Source organism: Hypanus sabinus, chromosome 3, assembly GCF_030144855.1.
Source record: "Hypanus sabinus isolate sHypSab1 chromosome 3, sHypSab1.hap1, whole genome shotgun sequence".
Lineage (NCBI taxonomy): Eukaryota > Metazoa > Chordata > Chondrichthyes > Myliobatiformes > Dasyatidae > Hypanus > Hypanus sabinus.
Genome location: NC_082708.1, coordinates 27,319,540 through 27,341,977, shown reverse-complemented (window position 1 = coordinate 27,341,977; position 22,438 = coordinate 27,319,540). Strand labels below are relative to the sequence as shown.

Sequence of the window (22,438 nt, the reverse complement as noted above, 5' to 3'; positions counted from 1 at the left end):
TCACAACCTCTGGCTGATAACCCTACCACTTAAGATCCTAAGGATTCAATCTGAAATGTCCCAGACCCTGGCACCCAGGAGGCAACATACTATTCGGGAATCTCATTCTCACCCACAGAACTTCCTTTCCATTCCCCTAACTAATGAATCCCCTATCACTACAGTGTGCCTCTTCGCCCCACTTTCCTTCTGAGTCATAGACTCAGTGTTGGAGACCTGACCACAGTGACTTTCCTCTGTTAGGTCAAGCCCCCCCCCCCCCACCCAACAGTATCCAAAGTGATCTACCTGTTGTTGAGGGGGATGGCCACAGGGTTTAGAACATTGAAAAGTGGGGAGTAGGGCTGGGACACAAGGGTCAACAAAAGAAACTCATTTAGCAGCTATCATCTGAAAAGGTGTAGAAAGAATCTATATTTTCATATATCGATTTGACTTGCAGCCCCTTCAACAATACAGGAAAATGCCGATTTACATTGCAAAGTACCATTTTACATTCTCACATGCCATTTCTGTCACTGCAAACTAAATTGTTATTAAAATTTTTAAAATATATTGATAATCTGGAATTTGCTGCCAGAAGAGGTGGTGGAATCAGATACAATTATTATGTTTAAGAGATACTTAAACATAATACTTCCACACAAGACAGAATATTATCCTAGTAGGCACAAATGGGATAAGCAGAAATGGGCAACATTGGTATGGGAGAAGTAGGCCAAAGAACCCAAAGGAAATGCACATAGCCTTTGTTGCTGCACAGCTGCAATGTTGTTTCATATAACGTTAATAAAATTTAGAAATTGTGCTAATACAATTTTCAAATCTATGTTAATATTATTGTGTAATGCCATGCAATTAACTGTTAATTGTTCTAAATAATAAACATACCACAACCTTTTCTTTGAAACATTTTACAGCAGGGTTTCTCAATCAGGGTTCCATGAGAGCTCACTAGGGGTTCCCGGAGAGATTGTCATTAAAAAGCAAGCAATTGTTTTTTGAACTTCACAGAACATTTGATGCTAGCACTCGCAGTAGCAGGCAGTGACCGAGGAGAGCCCTTAGTAATCTTGTCAGAGGTCTCTCAACTCAGTTTGGCAGTACACAGTAGGGCCATGTTCATTCCGTTTTTGACGTGAGGTAGGGAAGGCCATTGATAAGTGGTGAGCGCTGTATTGCATGCAGGAGAAGACAGTAGGCTGATACAGGTCAACCTTCTATAATCTAGCACCATTGGGATCTGAGGAGTGCCGGATTAGTGAAGATGCCAAATTATAGAAGGATCACATTAAGCAATTGCTAACTGCCTCATCATACCTTTAAAATATCATGTAAATCAATACAGGTTAGATAATACTGAAACAGAAATATTAAATCAGTAGCAAGTGAAATTTTAATAAAGTAATATACTGCACAGGCACAGATAAAAAGGGTACAGGTAAATGTACAGGAATTAACTTATACAGAACTGTTGAGCACTTTCTCTTCTAAAGTGAGACGTTTAATATACCTTCAGGCAAAGTTACATGTCTGCAAGTGTGGGGTTATCAAGATCATCAACATCTTCATCTTGAAAAATAAGTGAAGCATCAGGAACTGGTGCTGAAACTGGCACAACAGTTTCTTCAAAAACTTGATGTTGGTGGCAGCACATCTGGGTGAGCAGAAGCAGTAGTCGGAGAAAGGAGGTCTTCTATACGCCACATTTCACACGACCACCAGGCGACCAGGGATACGGTGCTGGGCTCTTCCCTCTTCTCTCACAGTTACTGAGGGAATCCTCATTAGTTTCTTTTCCTCTGCTTAGTAATACACTTAAATTCAGCAGGTTGCCATGTCTGATCTGAAATCATAGGCAGAAGAGAACAGTGCTGGCCAGGTGATGCCGGAGGGCAGAGTGCAACTGCCGGCAGGCAGGTGAGAAGGCAAACTGAACCAATGTGTGCCAGCTCCCCTGCTGCTGGTGGGTGAGATGGGCGGCCGTTCTTCACGCAAATGATATTGATGCAGGAGAAAAAGCAGGAATCACCTGTCTGTGCTTACAAGTGCGCGCCAGCACGTGAACAGATCTAGTGCAACCAAAACAATGTGCAGCAGATTGGTATGGTGGCCCGGGAAATATGAAATCAGTGCCAGATTATCGAAGGAATCGGATTACAGGTAGTCGGATTAGTGAAGGTTGACTGTAATTGGTGAGTGCTGTATTGCATGGAGGGTAAGACTGTAGGCTGAAAACTGGTGAGTGCTGTATTGCATGGAAGGGAGGATGGTAGGCTGATGAGGACACTGAAGTCCATTTTCTGAGCATCGAATTGACTTGCCCAGCTTGTCCTGTGATATCAGCCTCCCCCTCCCATATTACACCCCTCCTGCAACTTCCCCTATGCGCTGCTGACTGACTTAAAGGAGTGAACAAGCTCTACTAGCGCAGTAGAAAATTGGAGGGAAATTTCCATTCTAAAGACATTCCAGTGAGGCAACTTATGAAGAGGAGGAATGAGATGGAAGAGGAGGATTCAAGGCCTAGGGCTACGGACAATTCTGATAAGGTTAATGATGAAGAATTACAATTTTCTGAGTAATTTACTGCACCACTGCAACAACATACACATGTCTGAGAGGATGGTGCAGGAGGGAGGGCTTCAGGTTTTTAGATAATTGGGCTTCGTTCCAGGGAAGGTGGGATCTGTTCCGAAGGGATGGTTTACACTTGAACTGGAGCGGTGCTAATATTCTTGCAGGAAAGTTTGCTAGTGCAGCTCGGTGGGGGGGGTTTAAACTAAATTTCCAGGGGGCGGGGATCCAGAATGTGAGAGAGGATAGCGAGATGAAGAATAAAGGACAGGTGGGGACTACACGGTTCCAGAATATTAAGTGTGTAGTAGAGAAAGGTGAGGCGGAACAAGTGATAAGGAGGACACGTGTACAGAGAGATGGTCTGACGGAACATGGAGTTAAATGTGCAGAAAGAATAAGTAAATTTAGGAAGGACAACAAAATTCAAGGGGCACATAGCCCAATGGGAGTTCGGGGAGCTGGGTTAAGCACAATTGGCAGCGATTTAAAGAGAGAGAGGAGAAATGGGCTAAAAATTCTATATCTGAATGCACAAAGTGTCAGAAATAAGGCGGATGAGCTTGAAGCTCAGGTGCAAATGGGTAACTATGATGTTGTTGGGATAACAGAGACATGGCTGCAGGGAGATCAGACCTGGGAAATGAATGTACAAGGGTATACGCGCTATCGTAGGGACAGAAATGTGGGCAGAGGGGGTGGGGTGGCCCTGTTGGTGAGGAGTGAGATTCAGTCCTTTGCAAGGGGGAACATAGGATCAGGAGAAGCAGAGTCTATGTGGATAGAACTGAGGAACAGTAAGGGCAAAAAGACCCTAATGGATGTTGTCTACAGGCCCCCAAACAGTAGCATGGATATTGGGTGCAAGTTGAATCGGGAGTTAACATTGGCATGTGGCAAAGGTAATGTCGCAGTAGTTATGGGGGATTTCAACATGCAGGTGAACTGGAAGAATCAGGTTGGTGCTGGACCCCAGGATAGGGAGTTTGTAGAGTGCCTACGGGATGCATTCTTGTAACAGCTTGTACGAGAGCTGACCAAGGACAAGGCTATTCTGGATTTAGTGTTGTGCAATAAAGGATTTGATAAGCGATCTTGAAGTAAAGGAGCTATTAGGAGGTAGTGACCATAAAATGATAAGTTTTTATCTGCAATTTGAGAAGGATAAGGGCAGATCGGAGGTGTCAGTGTTGCAGTTGAACAAAGGAGACTATGGAGCAATGAGGGAGGAGCTGGCCAAAGTTAAATGGACGGATATCCTAGCAGAAAAGACAGTGGAACAGCAACGGCAGGTATTCTTGGGAATAATGCACAAGGTGCAAAATCAGTTCATCCCCCCCGAGAAGGAAGGATTCAAAGGGAGGAAAGGGGCCACAGTGGTTGACAAAGGAAGTCAGAGATTGCATAGCATTAAAAAAAAAGTATGACAGAGCTAAGGTGAGTGGGAAGACAGATGATTGGGAAATTTTTAAGGAACAACAGAACTTAACTAAAAAGGCAATACGGGAAGAAAAAATGAGGTATGAACGCAAGCTAGCCAGGAATATAAAGGAGGATAGCAAAAGCTTTTTTAGGTATGTGAAGAGAAAGACGATAGTTAAGAACAATGTTGGGCCCTTGAAGAACGAATTGGGTGAAATTGTTATGGGAAACAGAGAAATGGCAGAAGAATTTAATAAGTACTTTAGATCTGTCTTCACTCGGGAAGACACAAGCAACCTCCCAGATGTATGGATGGGCCAAGGACATAGGGTAACAGAAGAAATGAAACAGGTTGACATTAGGAAGGAAACGGTGACGAGTAGACTGATGGGACTGAAGGCTAACAAATCCCCAGGTCCAGATGGTCTGCATCCTAGGGTACTAAAGGAGGTGGCTCTGGAAATTGAGGATGCATTGGTAATCATTTTCCAATGTTCCTTAGATTCAGGATCAGTTCCTGAGGATTGGAGAATGGCTAATGTTATCCCACTTTTTAAGAAAGGAGGGAGGGAGAAAACAGAGAACTATCATCCTGTTAGCCTAACATCAGTAGTGGGGAAGATGCTAGAGTCCATTATTAAAGATGAAATAGTGGCATATCTAGATAGCAGTAATAGGATTGGGCCGAGCCAGCATGGATTTACCAAGGGCAAATCATGCTTGAAAAACTCCAATAGATTAGTCGAGGATGTAACCAGGAAGTTAGACAAGGGAGATCCAGTGGATGTAGTGTACCTCGATTTTCAGAAGGCATTTGATAAGGTCCCACATAGGAGATTGGTGGGTAAAATCAGAGCTCATGGCATTGGGGGGAAGACATTGACATGGGTAGAAAACTGGTTGGCAGATAGAAAGCATAGGGTAGCGGTGAATGGGTGTTTCTTGGAATGGCAGGTGGTGACTAGCGGGGTGCCACAGGGCTCGGTATTGGGACCACAGCTGTTTATGATTTACATCAACGATTTAGATGAAGGCATTGAGAATAACATCAGTAAGTTTGCAGATGATACTAAGCTGGGTGAGTGTGACATGTGATGAGGATGTTAGGAGAATTCAGGGTAACTTGGATAGGCTGGGTGAGTGGGCAGATACTTGGCAGATGACGTTTAATATGAATAAGTGTGAGGTTATCCACTTTGGGAGTAAGAACAGGAAGGCAGATTATTATCTGAATGGTGTAAAGTTAGGTAAGGGAGAAATACAAAGAGATATAGGAGTCCTTGTTCATCAGTCACTGAAGGTGAATGAGCAAGTGCAGCAAGCAGTGAAGAAGGCTAATGGAATGTTGGCCTTTATTACAAAGGGAATTGAGTACAAGAGCAAGGAAATCCTTTTGTGTTTGTACAGGGCCCTGGTGAGACCACACCTGGAGTATTGTGTACAGTTTTGGTCTCCAGGGTTAAGGAAGGACATCCTGGCTGTAGAGGAAGTGTAGCGTAGATTCACAAGGTTAATTCCTGGGATGTCCAGACTGTCTTACGCAGTGAGGTTAGAGAGACTGGGCTTGTACATGCTGGAATTAAGGAGATTGAGAGGGGATCTGATTGCAACATATAAGATTATTAAGGGATTGGACAAGATAGAGGCAGGAAATATGTTCCAGATGCTGGGAGAGTTAATTACCAGAGGGCATGGTTTGAGAATAAGGGGTAGGTCATTTAGGACAGAGTTAAGGAAAAACTTCTTCTCCCAGAGAGTTGTGGGGGTGTGGAATGCACTGCCTCGGAAGGCATAGGAGGCCAATTCTCTGGATGCTTTCAAGATGGAGCTAGATAGGTATCTTATGGATAGGGGAATCAAGGGATATGGGGACAAGACAGGAATCGGGTATTGATAGTAGATGATCAGCCATGATCTCAGAATGGCGGTGCAGGGTCGAAGGGCCGAATGATCTACTTCTGCATCTATTGTCTATTGTCTGTCTAAAATAGTCAGTCTCTTTCTCAACAAAACTATAAGAGCTTATTTACACAACAATTACACAAAGGACAAAATACAATATACAAGACAGTGAATAAATTCAAATTCAAAAACGATTACCACTGTCTATAAAACAGTCAATTCCCTGGGGGCTCACTGTTCTCAGAAACTCGCCACTGTACTGATTGTGACAGCACGCTCCCTCTCCAAGGAAAGCTGGGCATGAATGCATCCTAACAAGAGGGGCAGGCAGTCAGCCCTGGCAAAGCCCTCGACTTTCGGCCACCTAGACCCATAAATGGCCATCTTGGACAGGCCTAGAAGCAAGCTCATTAGTAAATCCTCCTCCCAACCTTTCCCCTTTCATACTGAGTGCCTGTAATATAAGGAGTGCAGGGGCTGAAGTGCAACTGTAACTTGAGCAACAGCCCCTGCAGATACTCAAACAGGGATTGCAACCTCTCAGATTCCATATAAGCACTGTACAGTGACTCCTCCCGGCCACAGAATGGACAGGTGGATGGGGTGTCAGTAAACCTGCTTGTAGACCTGTTGCATGGTACTGCCCTATGCAACATCTTCCATCCCAGGTCCACAATGGTTGGCTAAAAGCTCATTATCCACTCAAAAGGGCATTGACAATTATTTTTGGATTATTATATCTACAACTTACTGATCATGCTAACAAACAGTGAGCTCTAGATTTAATAATTTTTATACAGGGGTTCCCTGAGACCTGAAATTTATTTCAGGACAATAAGGTTGAGAAAGGTTATTTTAGAGCTTCAAAGTATTTACATTGTCAGTGTTTCAGTTACAACACTGTTACAAATTGTAACAATAAACACCAATCATCTTCCTAGCTGTTTGCTTCATTCCTTCCCCTCCAAGTTTCACTCCCAATCAGTTCCCCTCCACCACCACTCTCCTCTGCCTAGCAGAACTTGTCCTCACTCTAAATAGTTTCTCCTTTTGGCCCCCCCCCCCTTCCTTCAAACAAAAGGGATAGCCATGGGCACTCAAATGGGTTCCAGCTATGCCTACCTGTTTATTGGCTATGTTGAACAGTCTATGTTCCAAGCCTACACTGGTGACCATCTTCCACTTTTCCTACGCTACATCTATGACTGCATTGGTACTGCTTCCTGCACCCATGCTGAACTCGTTGATTTCATCCACTTTGCCTCCAACTTCCAACCTGCCCTCAAATTCACCTGGTCCATTTCCGACACTTCCCTTCCCTTTCTCAATCTCACTGTCTCTATCTCCAGAGACAGCTTATCCACTGATGTCCATTATAAACCAATGAACTCTCTCAGCTATGTGGACTATACCTTGTCCCACCCTGCTACTTGTAAAAACACCATCCCCTTCTCACAGTTTCTGGCTCTGTCACATCTGTTCTCAGGATGCAGCTTTTCATTCTAGAACAAAGGAGACGTCTTCCTTTTTCAAAGTAAGGGGCTTCCCTTTTTCCACCATCAACACTGCCCTCGACCGTATCTCTTTCATTTCACGCATATCTATTCTTACTCCATCCTCCTGCCACACTACCAGGGATAGGGTTCCTCTTGTCCTCAGTTACCATCCCACCAGCCTCCATGTCCAACACATAATTCTCTGAAACTTCTGCCAGCTCCAACTGGATCCCACCGCCAAACACATCTTTCCCTCCCCCCACTTTCTGCTTTCCGTTGGGATCGCTCCCTACACGACTCCCTTATCCATTTGTTCCTCCCCACTGACCTCCTTCCTGACATGTCACCTGCCCCTACACCTCCTCCCTCACTACCATTCAGGGCCCCGAACAGTCCTTTCAGGTGAAGTAATACTTCACCTGTGAGTTTGTTAGGGGTCATACACTGTGCTCGGTGCTCCCGGTGTGGCATCTTGTATATTGGTGAGACCCGACGTAGACTGGGAGACCGCTCTGCCAACCATCTACACTCCATCCGCCAGAACAAGGGGGATCTCCTGGTGGGCACCCATTTCAATTCCACTTCCCATTCCAATATGTCTATCCATGGCCTCCTCCACTGTCGGAATAAGGCCACACAGGTTGGAGGAGTAATTCCATTTGAGTAGCCTCCAACCTGATGGCATGAACATAGATTTCTCAAATTTCTAGTAATACCTCCATCCTGTTCCCCCCCCCCCCCACCTTCACCAATTCCCATGAACCCTTTCTCATGTTATCCCACTGCCCGCCCATTCCCTTACTCTGGTGCTCCTCTCTCCCCCTTCTTTCTTCCATGACCTTCTGTCTCTTTAACCAATCAACTTCCTAGCTCTTTGCTTCATCCCTCTCCCTCCAAGTTTCACCTATCGCCTGGCATTTCTCTCTACCCTCCCCCCCCCACCTTTCAAATCTATTTCTCAGCTTTTTTACTCCAGTCTTGCTGAGGTCCTCCAGCATTTTGTATGTGTTGCTCGGATTTCCAGCAACTGCAGATTTTCTCGTTTGACATTTGTAATAAAGACAGACGAGAAGAAGTTTAAGATTTTCTTTGTTGCACTGAATTTAATTATACCCTTCAATTAATAAATAAAATCAAAAGTACGTGATCTTTCAGTTTTCATTCTAAATATTCATAGAATGCATGTTACAAATAAAAACATTTAAAGTGCTACACAGTTTTCGCTCCTTGTAAAAATTTCCTGCTCCGAGCAATGGTTGGTCTGTGCAACTGTACAAAAAAATAGTTGGAATGCTGACCACAACCAACTCTTTCCTGGCTTTGCTGCCATCTAAAAATTTTAACATGTTCTATTTTTTAATCTCAGTTGTTTTGCTGTTTTACTGTTGCATGCTTCCAATGAACTCACAGTTGCACCTGCAAATGGCTGAGAGGAGCCCACATAAATGCTATTATCTGATTTTACCGTAAAACAGACACCCTTACAGTTCAGGTTTGTTTACACCAACTGTAGCACTGATAATGACTCAGATCAGCTAATAAATCAGAAATAAATGATCACATCTTCCCTGTCTCAGAAATGTCCCTAGCATTGTAAGTTGAATTTAGTTTGCCAGGTACATATCATAAGACTAAGTGTTTACAACATATTTGAAACTACATGTTCTGCTTGTTCAAGTGATCTCATAATGAGGTGATTGCAACAGGCAGCCTTCAGGGCAGCCAGAATGAAGTAAACAGGATTGATGGAACACTGTGTGTCAGAACATTGTAATATAAAACCAGTTATGTAAGGATAGTTGATAATCTTTCTCTGTAACAGAAGGCGGCCCAAGAGGCATAAAATGATCGGCTATTTTTGAGCACTTCTTTAGTTTACTCTTGAAAACATGTTTTCTAATCCCTTATACTCTCATGTTTATTTCTGCAAGAGGAAATATCCAAATGGAAATTTAAAAATAAATACTTTGCTGGAGAACAACAGTTTAAATTTAGTAATATTTTCCCAAATCTTTGTAAGATTGATGGAATAAGAGAAACCTGTTTCTGCTTCTGAAAAATAATGTAAAGGGAAAGAACCTTTAGGTCATTCAAAGTTATGTACACAACTGATGTCTTGAGCATTTCAATACACACTGGATTCTGGTTCATTGGTCCTCTGGTTAATTGCGGCAGCTGCTTATTGGGAACAACACTTAAAGAACAAAAACTAATTGAGAAAATAGTCCCTTTATGTATTTAGTATGCCACGATGCTTAATTGGGACCGAAGACGGTTGTCGAACAGCTTCTAACTAGTATCAGTTGCATGAACTTGTGTGGCCATTAGTAGATTCTACACTGTGTTTAGAGTGAACAGTTTTTCCAATTGCGTCAGTTGCAGGTGTTTGTGTTAAAAAGAAACTGTGATTTATGACACTGATAGTTGGCGAGAAAATGGCAGTAAGACAATTCAAAACTGTTTCACTCACTGCAGTTTCAAACATTCCAGCTTGGAAATGCTAGAAACAACTGAGAGTGAAAATGAAACAATTTCACTACTTCAACAAGTTAGGATCTAAGAAGAATTTAAAGGTATCGAGAATCATAGAAACAAAGAAAACCTACAGCACAATACAGGCCCTTTGGCCCACAAAGCTGTGTCGAACATGCCCTTACCTTAGAAATTACCTAGAGTTGCCCATAGCCCTCTATTTTTCTAAGCTCTATGTACCAGTCTAGGAGTCTCTTAAAAGACTCTATCGTATCCGCTTGAATTATCTTGAATGTAACGATGAAAATGAAGATTTTGAGGATGTAATCGCCGAAAACATTGCATGAAGGCAGTCTTATTATCTGCACTAATTTTGTTTATTTACAGTCAATCAAAAGAAAATGGCAGCATGAAACCTGGGCAGGAAGGTATTAAAGTGGAAAAGCCATTACACTGGTACAGTCCACTCTTGCAACCTCTGGGTCCAGTGCTATGAGTAGAAACAGGGGTCTTCCTTGGTTGCTGTGGATAACCATGACTTTTTCTGTGCTTTATCAGTCCTTTGCACTCCACGAAGGGTTGTGGAATTTCCCATTCTGCCGGAACTGACTTCACATGCTAGGATAGGGACGTCACTATTTCACAAGGGTATAAGGCCTGCTGCTCTCATCACCTGATTTACCCTGCCTGTTGAAGTGGTGTACAGGGATGTGGCCGCTGTTGTGTACAAAAAGCTACTTGGAGCTACAGGTGAGAGCTGAGTGTCTGGTGGCAACAAAAGGTAATTGAGATGTCCCAGAATTGACATGACAAGCTTCTTCACCAGAGGTGCTACCCCTTGCTGCACACTACATACATGACGGCATACACTGGATGAATTGCTCCATTAATAACTATTTGGAACTAATACCCTGTTTTATAGTACTGTAATAGCATTAATAGAGTTCAAATTCTGTATTTCAGTTAAATACATAATTCGTTACTCAGTTAAATGGCAGCTTTCTTTAAGACCTTTTTAACTATTTCCATAAAACAGCTAATTGTGGCAGCTACTTGATTGAGCCAAAATGTCCAACTCCCGTGTGTCCCAATTAACCGGAATCCACTGTATTTGATCGTCACTATAAAGAAAACTATGAAAACTCCTGAGAGAGCCAATTAGATGAATAAAAATATAGAGAATTCCTCTCTGATCTCTTTAGATAATTAAAACTAGCCCAACAGACTACTTTTATTCTGTTTTGTCAACATGTTTGTCAAAATACATTTAACCTGCTTGAAAGAACCATACCATCATGCACAAAACAAAGATTACTGCAACACAATGGCAAAACAGTAAAGATTAAGATATATAGCAAAACTCCATTAATCTGACATACTAATGATTTTGATGGTGCCAAGGCTAGTTGATTCTCTGCACTATTGGATGCTATTTTTTATTAATATTCTAATTTTAATTCATTTTTGAAAACAATATTGCTCAGTAAGATAACACAGTTGTTAGTTAACCCAGATAAGTTTCAAACAAGTCTATCGGGATCCTGAGGACTTGTGGAAACTGTGTGGTGGTTTCTTTCAAACTTATAGTCTTTTAACATCTTTGGACTATTTTTACATTGCCCATGGTCTGTTTTTTTTAAATCAATTATGGTATTGTCTGCACTGTTGAAACTATATGTTAACTATAACTATATGTAACTATGTGGTTTTGTGTAGGACTTGTAGCTTTAGTTTTTGGTTTGTTGGGTGGTGGAGTTGGTCTCTTGACTTGGTGTGTCTGGGTAGTCTTGTTTTGTCTGGAGGATTTGGAGTTCCTTTCCAGGGGACGCGCTAAGATGGTAGCACGATATTAATATGCAGCAGCCTCTCCGGACTCTAGATTTGGGGATTACCAAATATTATGTGGATTTTCTGGTGTAGTCTGTTTTGTCATGTGCTTTTGTGATATCATTCTGGAGAACGTTGTTTCATTTTTTAAACTGTATTGCATTTGTGGTTTCTAAATGACAATAAACTGAAACTGAATTGAAAAAAACCCACCAAACATAGTAAGGAGGATAGGGCTTCAGATATCTCATTAGTATTTATCAAAAATATTGCAGACATTAGATATCTGAAATAAAAACTGTATGTTTACATGAGTATGTGACTAGAGTTTCCTAATCCAAACTAGCCAATGACATTTTCTTTTTTTTTCCTGTGACAGCCTGTTATGTTCTACTGTTGACTGAAATGCACAATCATCAGTTGTTTAATTAGGATTTTGAATAACAGTATATATGTTGCCTATTACTATTTGAAAACAGTTTCAACAAATGGATGTGCTTCTGATTATTAGTCAGGTATATGAGAGAATGATAATTCTTGGGGACGTTAAAATGAACTTGTTCTTATACAACCTAATTTATAAACCAGGGAAACCCTCCTTAATTACATATGAAGTTTTAAATACATAAAAAAACTTAAAATATTACAAAGCATTCTTTGAGCAGCACAACCAATGTAAAGGAAAAATTAAAACTTACTGGATTTGTTGTTGGTGTATGGAATGACCGTGGAACATTTAGCATTCTCATTGAAGCTTCTAAATGACTTGGTGGAAGAAAAAAGTTTGGAAATATAACTGGATCTGGTCTGCATAAAATTGTTAAAGATTATTAACATCAATGAACTTCATAAGCACAATTTCTTTACAGCAGCCACCTTCAGTTTGCTCATAGCTATATAACTAAATGAGATTGAACTGAATGTGCAACATGATCCTTTGCATCCATTTCCAACAATTCAAGTTACTCATGAATATCAGAAATTAGATATAAAGGCGGCAAACAAATATGTTAAAATAGTTTGTATCCAGGTAATCAATTACAATGAATCAGGGAAGAAAAAGATGTGACACCATGAAATTTTATCCAGTAAAACTTCCTTCACAACTAAAAAAAAGTACTCAAATGACTTGTACCATATAAAATAGCAACATTATCAAACAAACTCTGACTATGAGATATGATTTGTTCCATACAGTCATCAACACCTTTCTCTTTCCACTTTAAACCTATGCCTCTAGTTTTGAACTCCCCTACCCTGGGGAAATAGATTTTGGCTATTCACTTTATCTGTGCCTTTCATAATTTTATAAACCTCTTTAAAGTCACTCCTCAACCTCCTGTTCTTCAGGGAAAAGAAAATCTTAGCCTATTCATTTTTTTCCTTACAATCTAAGCTTTTCAGTCCCAGTAATATCCTTGTAAATATTGTTTTGCATCCCTTCCAGTTTAATGGCATCAATATAGTAGGGTAACTCGAACTGCACACAGTACCTCAACAGTGATCTTACTAACATCTTGTACAGGTGTAATGTCCCAACTTCTGTATTCAGTGTTCTGACCAACAAAGGAAAATCTGTCAGACTCCATCTTCTTTACCATCACCACTTTCGAGGAACTATGCACTTGCACCTGCTCTTGCCCCCCAGATCGCTCTGTTTACAACATTCTTTATCTTATTAAAAAAAATCACTTCACAAAAAAACTTAATCAACATTAATCTAATGTATTAAGCAATGGCCAACTTAATAAACAAACATTTCAGAAAATGCTTTGTTTAATAAATTAATTGCATTGAAGACCTAAGATAATCGTAGTCCAGAAAAAAAGGCTTTCCCTGGAATACATCAGGAATCAATGCATTTCTAAGTAAAAGTTGACCTTACATGCATTATCAAATATGCAAAGGATACAATTGGTCTGAAAATTTATCTCCTTCAGTGTCTGCTTCAGCAGTTCCCTTGTGTTTTCTGTGAACACCCTCTCCACCAGCTTCTAAAACCTGTGGTTCTTCATTGCTGTCGTTACAGGATACTTGGTTCTCTTTGTTTTCAAGTTCTTTCGTTTTATTACCACGGCAATAGTCTTCATGAATATTTTTTATTCTAAGATCTGTTTCGTCCTTATCCATTGGCAAAAATGTTCTGCTGGAGAAAGTGTCAAATCTTGTAAAGTCTTTCTTTTCTTGTGTCAGATCTGCTTCACCACTGTTTGAGAAAAATGTCTCGCGATCATCAGAGAACTGATTTTCTTGTAACTTTAGATCTAAGCCACATTCACTTTGGAGAATTAAATTCTCATTTAACATATCAAGTTCTGTTACTTCATTTACTGAAGACTTTTCTGTACGAGGGGACTCAGAAGCTGCGATACTGCTAGGTAACTTGTAATTTTCATTTTGCGGTACTTCAGTAAACATCTCATCATCCACACTAATGGAAACCACTTCTTGTTCATTAGCCACACTTCCATTTCCAATTGGTTCTGATGTTTCTCTTTTATCTTCATACTTATGCTTATTATCTTCTTCTAAATCTGACAAAATACTAGACCAAGGGCTAGTTCTGTCCGTCATAACAGTCACGTCATTTAAGATTTTTGGCTGTATCACATCTTCTTCATATTCTTCTTCACTAAATCCGTCACTTGCATAATGGTTTTGCTGGTGCTCAACTTCTACATTGTATTCGTTATTTTGGTCATTTATATTGCCTTTATCAAAAACTTCATTATGTTTATTCTGTCCCAAATCTAAATTTGCTGGTGCACAGAAATGAGGAAGGTGGATCTTCATGTTCTTTCTCTCTGGTGGTTGTGTATTAAGTAAATCTTGTTGTTTCCCATTTTCTGATTGCCGTGGCGTATCTTCTGCTATTTCCTCTTCATCTTCAATGTCCTGTGCAGAGGGTCTCTGATCAGCAATATCCGCTTTGTTTCTCTGCAAACCAGCTAGATTACAAAATATAAGCACAGATATGAAATGGAAATAATTAGGCATTTTCATGAATCATTTAGTATTTATCAAATAAATGAATATCAGTGGCGCCTAGAATTAGATTATACCTAGATCTAGTAAGCGAAAAAGCTAAAAAATTACCTTAACCATAGCAATATGAATACATACACTGGGCACCAAGAGAAGAGGCAGGATGATAGTGCTACAGATGCCTTACCCACAAGTAATATTACAGAGTTAGTTCCTCTATATGGCCAGTTACCTCTCAAACAGAAATGGCACGCAGACAGAACTTTAATTACTGTATTCAGTAAAGGAAACTACTTAAAGCAGTTTTGAATAAAGTAAGTACCAATATTTCAAATGTAATGTGGTAATTTAGATATGATGCAGCACACATTACATTGAGGATATGGGATCTTGCTCAGTAAGGAAATCTAAGACATTAACACAGGTCTGTAAAATGTTGGCCAAAATATGTAATACTTTTAATTCTTTAGGAGTGGAGGGGAAAGAAGTCAAACAAATAAGACTGGAGGACATCATATACTATGCTACCACCATGAATAAGGAACAGCTACAGACACCCCTTAATAGTTGGAGACCAATTCTCTTTGCAGATGTGTAATGCAGTAGGAATGCAAGAAAGGGGGAAAAGGAAAAAAAAAATTAAAGAATTGAAAGTGTATACATAGAAGCTCTTCTAGTTAAAATAATTAATTTTTGAAATAATTGTGTGTACAAATGATAGGTTTATATATTTAATTTTGAAAGTACATACTTGCTTCGTTGATATCATAAGAGATGGATGAAGCATCCAAAGTCTGAAAATTATCTTAATTTCTTTGCTTGTAACTTGAACATGTGCTAATAAATATATTGACCAAAGATATTCGAAAACTACAAATGATTTAACTGCATTCCTTATAGCCAATATATCATAATGGCCAGAATCTGCAGTTAGCAGTAGAGTTACAGCACTTCCCTAACCATGGAAGTTTCACAAATAGATCTTTGTGGACTGATACTTTTTACTTAATGTCTGCTACTGCCAGAGATTAGTGCTGAGGCTTATATACAGGTGTAATATCATGAATCAGATTAAAAATACTAACTTATTTTCACGAGTATCCTTAATTAACCTTTTAAGCATTATGAAGGGTGCCTGATAAACATAAAATAAATTCCTTGCATTTTGGAATACTGATGTCAGTAATCTTCATACCACAACCAAAACTTAGCTTTTCAGGGCCAAATATTTTGCTCAGCATCAATATAGAACGCCATTAGAAATATAGGAAATAAGCCCTAAGACACTCAAGGCTGCTTCAGCAATGGATGATCTAAACTTTGCTTAGGCTCCACTTTCCTACCTGCACCTTGTAAAGCTCAACTCCAAAAGGCTGAGAATGAAACCATCCTAGCAACGAACATTTTCAATAATTCATCCTTCACAGCTCTCTATGGTAGTGAAAATTAAGATTTATGCACTATAAACAAGAAATTCTTCCTCATCTCAGTCTTAAGCACGCATTCCCTTATTCTGTCGTAGGCCCCCTCCCCATCTTATTCTACATTTTAACGAAGGGAACCATCCTTCGTTAAGCCCTCAGAATTTTATATGAAAGGAATCAGAGACATTTGAACTGTTTTAAAGTGCTTTGCAGTGGTATCAGCTTGTGAAAGTTCACATCAATGAAAAATATACAAGATTGAATGTACTGAAGAAAAACAGTAGTGTTTTTGTAATTAATACCACAGAAATCAGGGTAAGCACACACAGCCACAGGCACTGCAATTTTTTTTATTAGTTTAATGATAAGTCAAAGTTAAATCATTAAAAGATGATATTGGATGAATCTGTATTAGATTGCTTCAGATTGGCTAAATGATTAATATAAGACCTTACTACCATAAGAAATAGGAACAGAATAAGGACATTTAGCTCACCGAGTCTGGTCCACCAGTTCCTCACGCCTGATCATTTTCCCTCTCAACCTCATTCCGCTGACTTCTCCCCATAAACTTTCACCTCCTGTCTAATCAAGAACCTATCAACTTCTGCCTTAATACAGCCAATGACTTGGCCTCAACAACTGCCTGTGGTAAAGAATACCACAGGTTCGCCACTCTGGTTGAAGAAAATTCCTCATCTCTGTTCTAAATGGATGCCCTCTAATCTGAGGCTGCACCCTTTGGTCATAGGCTCCCCCACTATAGGAAACATTTTCTCCACATCCAGTCTATCTAGGCCTTTCAACATTCCTTTCTTGGGGTCCAGCACCAACCTGATTTTCCCAATCTATTTACATATTGAAATCCCCCGTAACTATTGTAAAATTGCCCTTTTGCCATGTATTTTCTGTCTCCTGTTGTAATTTGTAGACCAAATTTAGCAGTCTCTACATAACTGATCCCCTAGTGGGCTCAACCACTAAAAAGCCATCTAAAAGCTGCTCTAAAAAGCCATCTCATAGACATTCTAGAAACTTCTCCCTCTTCAAATACAGCACCAACCTGATATTCCCAACTACTTGCATATTGAAATCCCCCATGACCATTGTAACATTCATTGCCTTTTTGACATTTTCTATCTGCTGTTGTAATTTGTAGATCATATCCTTACTACTGTTTGGGGGTCTGTATGTAACTCCCACCAGGGTCTTTTTACCCTTGCAGTTCTTAGCTCTACCCACAATGATTCAACGTCTTCCAACCCTATGTCACCTCCTTCTAATGATCTGATTTCATTTTGTACAAACAGAGCCACGCACCCTCCCTGCCTACTTGCCTGTCCTTTCAACGTTAAGCTCCCAGCTATAATCTTCTTTCAGCGATGAATCAATGATGCCCACAATGTCATACTGTGCTACAAGTTCATCAACTTTCTTCTGCATACTGCACGCATTCAAATATAACACCTTCAGTCCTACATACACCCTTTTCAACTCTGTCCGCCTTTTACATTGCAACTCATCCTGTTGACTGCAATCTTGCCCCATCATTAGCCTTATCATCAAATTAGTGTACAAATGGACAGATGACTTTTAAGCCATTACCCTAGAATAAGGATATGTAAGTCAACTTTGATTATACAATAAAGTCTAATTCCTCTTAACTGCAAGTACATTTCTATTTGTTAGAAAATAATATTTTGTTGCTCAAGATTTTTTTTTACTGGTGTTGGGTCTTCTAAAGACCTGTTGCTAATTGTGAAATCTCATTGACTAGATTTGTTAGCCTTATGTGAAGTAAGAGGCATAATGAAGATATATTATTCATAATTCTCATGTTTATTTTAGTGTTCAGAACATTTAGGTGCATAGAAAATTGCAGTAAATTTAGATTTAAATCAGAAACTTGAAACTGATTAAAATTTAAAATCTCTGAAATTAGTTTGCAAATAATGAAAAATCAAGAATAAACAAAAGAAATGTCCTTTTACTCACCACTAATGACATTGCGATATTTGTGGACCTGTTCATTTGAAATGTCCAAAAGATGCTGTTCATTATCAATGCTATTTGGTGATCCATGGTGAAAATTTGTATTAGCAACATTTGCCCTTTGTTGTGGGATGGTACTAGTCATGTGCGCAAATGGAGTTGAAGACAGCTTCTGACTGAAATATTTTTGTATGTCATCCAGCTCATTGAGATTCCTCCTACACATCAAAATAAAAATAATATGAACACACACTATTTCAAATGTACTGGAAAATGGCTTTAAATGATTATATTATCAGGCCATCACCTAATAATTTGCAAGTACTTATAATTGCTTTCCCTTGGTGTTTCAATTTAACAGATAATAAAACAATAGAGAGAAATAGGGACTGGCCAGAAATGTCAAGTTGGGGTTGCTAATCAGCCACTGTATTACTGAATTATTCACTGAAACCATTTGTTATGGTCACTTTTAATATAAGTGAGGAAAGAAAACAATTACAAAGGCTTACCATTTTTCCAAACAGTAATAGAGTTTAATACTGTTAATTGTCCTCTGAAATGCTGATCAATGTAATGGGGAACAAATAAATAATCATTTTCCTACTAAAATATACCAGAACCCAAGAGTTAGACCTACTATTACACACAATAAAACACTACATATTGTGCAAGCATTCTTGCAATCTGATGGTAATTAACCTAAAAACACAATTCCTGTGTTTGGAATTTCTAGATCACTTTGCCTGTTTTTAAATAAAGATTTCAAAGTTTAATTCTAGGCATAAAACGGTAATTAAAGGCCAAAATGTTTTATTTCAGTCTTGATTGACACTTTTTTTTACATATGCTAAGAAAATTAACAGGAAATTTCAGGTGGTTGAAGGATAAACTCCATTTAGATGCAAAATGGCATCAAATGATAATGATGCTTGGGATTCCAATATGGAAAAACCAATATATGAGTTACAACAAATTGCCTCCATCTGTCCATAAATGGAGATGGTTACATTTCCTGTATGAGTATTTTGATGCAAATCATCATCAAAATGAAAGTTTGTAAATATGCACCATCTGTGTTTATTTTAAGTTATAGGAACAGTAGGCCATTTGGCCCATCAAGTTTTGAATACAAGAAATTCTAACAGTGGTGCCTTCAGTCTAGAGCAATGGCTAAGCATATTTAATATACTGTATATTCAGAGGTACATACCTTGGTAATTTTATTTATTTTTATTTTATTTTATTTAGAGATACATTACAGTAACAGGCTCTTCTGGTCAACAAGCCCCTGCTACCTGATTTAACCTAAGTGACTAATACACACATATAAAATGCTTGAGGAACTCTGCAGGTCAAGCAGCATCTATGCACAGAAATAACCAGTCAATATTTCAGGCCGAGACTCTTTGTCAGTCCTGATGAAGGATCTTGGCCTGAAACATCGACTGTTTAGTCTTCTCCACATATGTTGCCTGACCTGCTGAGTTCCTCAAGCATTTTATGTGTGTTGCTCTGGATTTCCAACTCCAGCAGAATCTCTTGTGTTTATCATGTGACCAATTAACTTACTAGATAGCTCACCTTTGGAATGTGGGAAGAAACTGTAACACTTGGAAGAAATCCATGTGGTCATGGGGAAAACATACAAACCCCTTATACACAGAGACAGAATTGAATGTAGATTGCTAGCACTGTAGTAGTGTTATGCTAACGTTATTGTTGGGAACATCAAGAGTGAATCACCAGAAGAGAACTGGAATGAGATAGCTTCCTACATGGGACTGCACCTTTCTTGTGGTCATTGTGTTAATGTAAATGGTTAGTGGACCGAATTATATAGTTCTACCAAGAGAATGAATAAAGAGTAAAATTTAACTTAATACTTAATGTAATTTAAAGAAGGCTCATTCCCTGAACATGTTGAACAGATTCAATTTTAGTTTTAGAGTAACTAGTAAAAACATGACATCACTACACTTTAAATAAATACAAATGTAATATGTATATGATATATTATTTGTACATGCAATATATATTAATAAACTGTTACCTTAGAGCACTAAAAAGTACAGCCCGTGAAGTTTGTGGTAGAGGTTCCATGTTCCCAGCACTTTGCATGTTGTACTCCATCTGTTGCAAGGACTGGTGAAACCTACGGACATTTTCCATATGCTCCCCATGGCGTGAGCCTTGGACTTCCATGTTGAGTGACCTGTTCAAATGTAGGAAAGGGCATTTCAATCATAATTTGCACTGTAAAAAATATAAAGTATTTGTAATAACAAAGATAAAAAAGAGACAAAAAAGTAATACCTTTTCTTTCAAGCAAATTTATGAAACACAGGAAAAAAGGACAAAAACCAGATAAACTGTCTCATTCAGCATTTTTATTATAGAAACAATACAGCCTACATGCATCCTCAGTTCACCTTCAGTTATGCATAGAGTGGAAAAAAATAACAGTAATCCGATTTTAGATAATCTCTGAGTATTTCAGTAGGTACACACCTTACTGAGAGAAGGCAGGAGAATAAGACTGAGAAAAAATCATGACTGAACTGTAGAGGAAACTTGATGGGTTGAATGGGGTTGGGTTCATTACTGTCATAGGTACCAAAGTAAAGTGAAAAGCTTACCTTACATACTATTCATACAAATCAGTACACTACACTGCACTGAGGAGGTAAAAGGTAAAGCAAGAAAATACAGAATAAAATGTAGCAGCTACAGAGAAAGTGCAATGCAGGGAGACAATTGGTTGGAAGATCATAACGTTGTAGATTGTCAGGTTCAAGAGTCCATCTCTGATTCAGAAAATAATGCAATAGTTTTGTAACAGCGGGGCAGAAGCTGCCTTTGAGCTTGGTGGTACATACTTTCAGGCTTTTGTATAATCTGCCAGGTGGGAGAGGGGTCAGAGAATGTCTGGGGCAGGTGGGGTCTTTTATTATGCTGGCTGTTTCACTGAGGCTGCGAGACATATAGACAGTACATGCAGGGGAGGATGGTTTCTGTAATGTGGTGAGCTGTTTCCACAATTCTCTGTAGTTCCTTGCATCACAGACAGAGCAGTTAACCTACTAATCCATGATGGTCTAATTCTGTTCTAGTACCATATGCTATTATGGCAAATGTGGGTATCTTTAATGTAATCAGGTGAGTGAGTGAGAGAGAGAGAGAGAGAGAGAGAGAGAGAGAGAGTGTGAGTGTGTGTGTGTGTGTGTGTGTGTGTGTGTGTGTGTGTGTGTGTGTGTGTGTGTGTGTGTGTGTGTGTGTGTGTGTGTGTGTGTATCTATATATATGCATCCCCTCAATGAAAGTCAGTTTGGTCTCTGTATTTAATATATCAAGAATTTTTCCACTTGCAAAATTACAGTTGTCTTAAAAAAAGACAATATACAAATAAGCTAGCAAGGTATCTTGGATATATATTGATACTGTCAATAATTTAATCATTAATCTATAAAGAAATCCAGAGGTTACCACATTTCCACATTTCTATTGGCATCGAAAGGTACATACATGATGAAATGTTTATTCTTTAATTCCTTTAACCCCTCATGTCAACATTTTCTCGACATTGTTGAGTTTCTAGAATTATAAAGCTGTGAAAACATTATTCCATACCTGTCACTGGCTGGGAAAGCATCAGGATTCCAAGATGTACTGATGACTTGTTCTGAATATTTGGAGATGTGACTAGGGAATGAGTTATACTTGGCACTGGTCTTATACAACAAGGGTTCCACGGTAGGAGCCTATAAAGTTAAATAACATAATAAGTAATAAGATTAAATTTCTTTTTGATTTCTCAGTTACACTGGGAAAACTAAGATGATGCTTCTATAAGTTAAAAATGACTTTGTATTCCATCCTCATGGCTTATTTATCATCACAACAGAGCACAGTCAATTTTTGCAGTTATTCTGGATGATATGCACTTGAGTAATTAAGGTTTTGTCAAGCAGTACTGGAAACAGGGTCAGACAAGTGCAATTCATTAGAGTCTCTCTTACATCCTCGGCAGATAATGCTATTTTTAAATTGTTTAAAGTTTAATGCTATTCATAACTGTGCCAGAATATTTATCACCATTTATCAAAAATAAGAGAGATATACAAAGATGGGAGTCTGGATGTTAATGCAAATACAGTCGGCCCTCTGTATCCGCGGGTTCAACCAATTGCGGATCAAAAATATTTGAAAAAAAATCACAGAAAGTTCCTAAAAGCAAAACTTGAATTTGCCGCGCGCCAAGCACTATGCTGAATCCACACGAATGAAATGATGTGTAGGCATACCCTGCTGTAGCCTCCTGCCATTTCACAGGTCTTCAAT

The 22,438-nt window shown here is 39.2% G+C and overlaps 1 protein-coding gene across 1 annotated transcript in view; it reads right to left on the bottom strand.

Annotated features, from left to right (window-relative positions):
• c2cd3 (C2 domain containing 3 centriole elongation regulator) overlaps positions 1-22,438 on the bottom strand; it is a 165,753-nt gene that overhangs the window by 17,793 nt on the left and 125,522 nt on the right. Inside the window, exons 28-32 of the mRNA XM_059963936.1 lie at positions 21,728-21,858; positions 20,151-20,312; positions 18,101-18,315; positions 13,609-14,644; positions 12,395-12,503 (exon numbers count right to left, since the gene is read on the bottom strand). Of these exons, the coding sequence (XP_059819919.1) occupies positions 12,395-12,503; positions 13,609-14,644; positions 18,101-18,315; positions 20,151-20,312; positions 21,728-21,858 (1,653 nt within the window). The remainder of the gene's footprint in view (positions 1-12,394; positions 12,504-13,608; positions 14,645-18,100; positions 18,316-20,150; positions 20,313-21,727; positions 21,859-22,438) is intronic.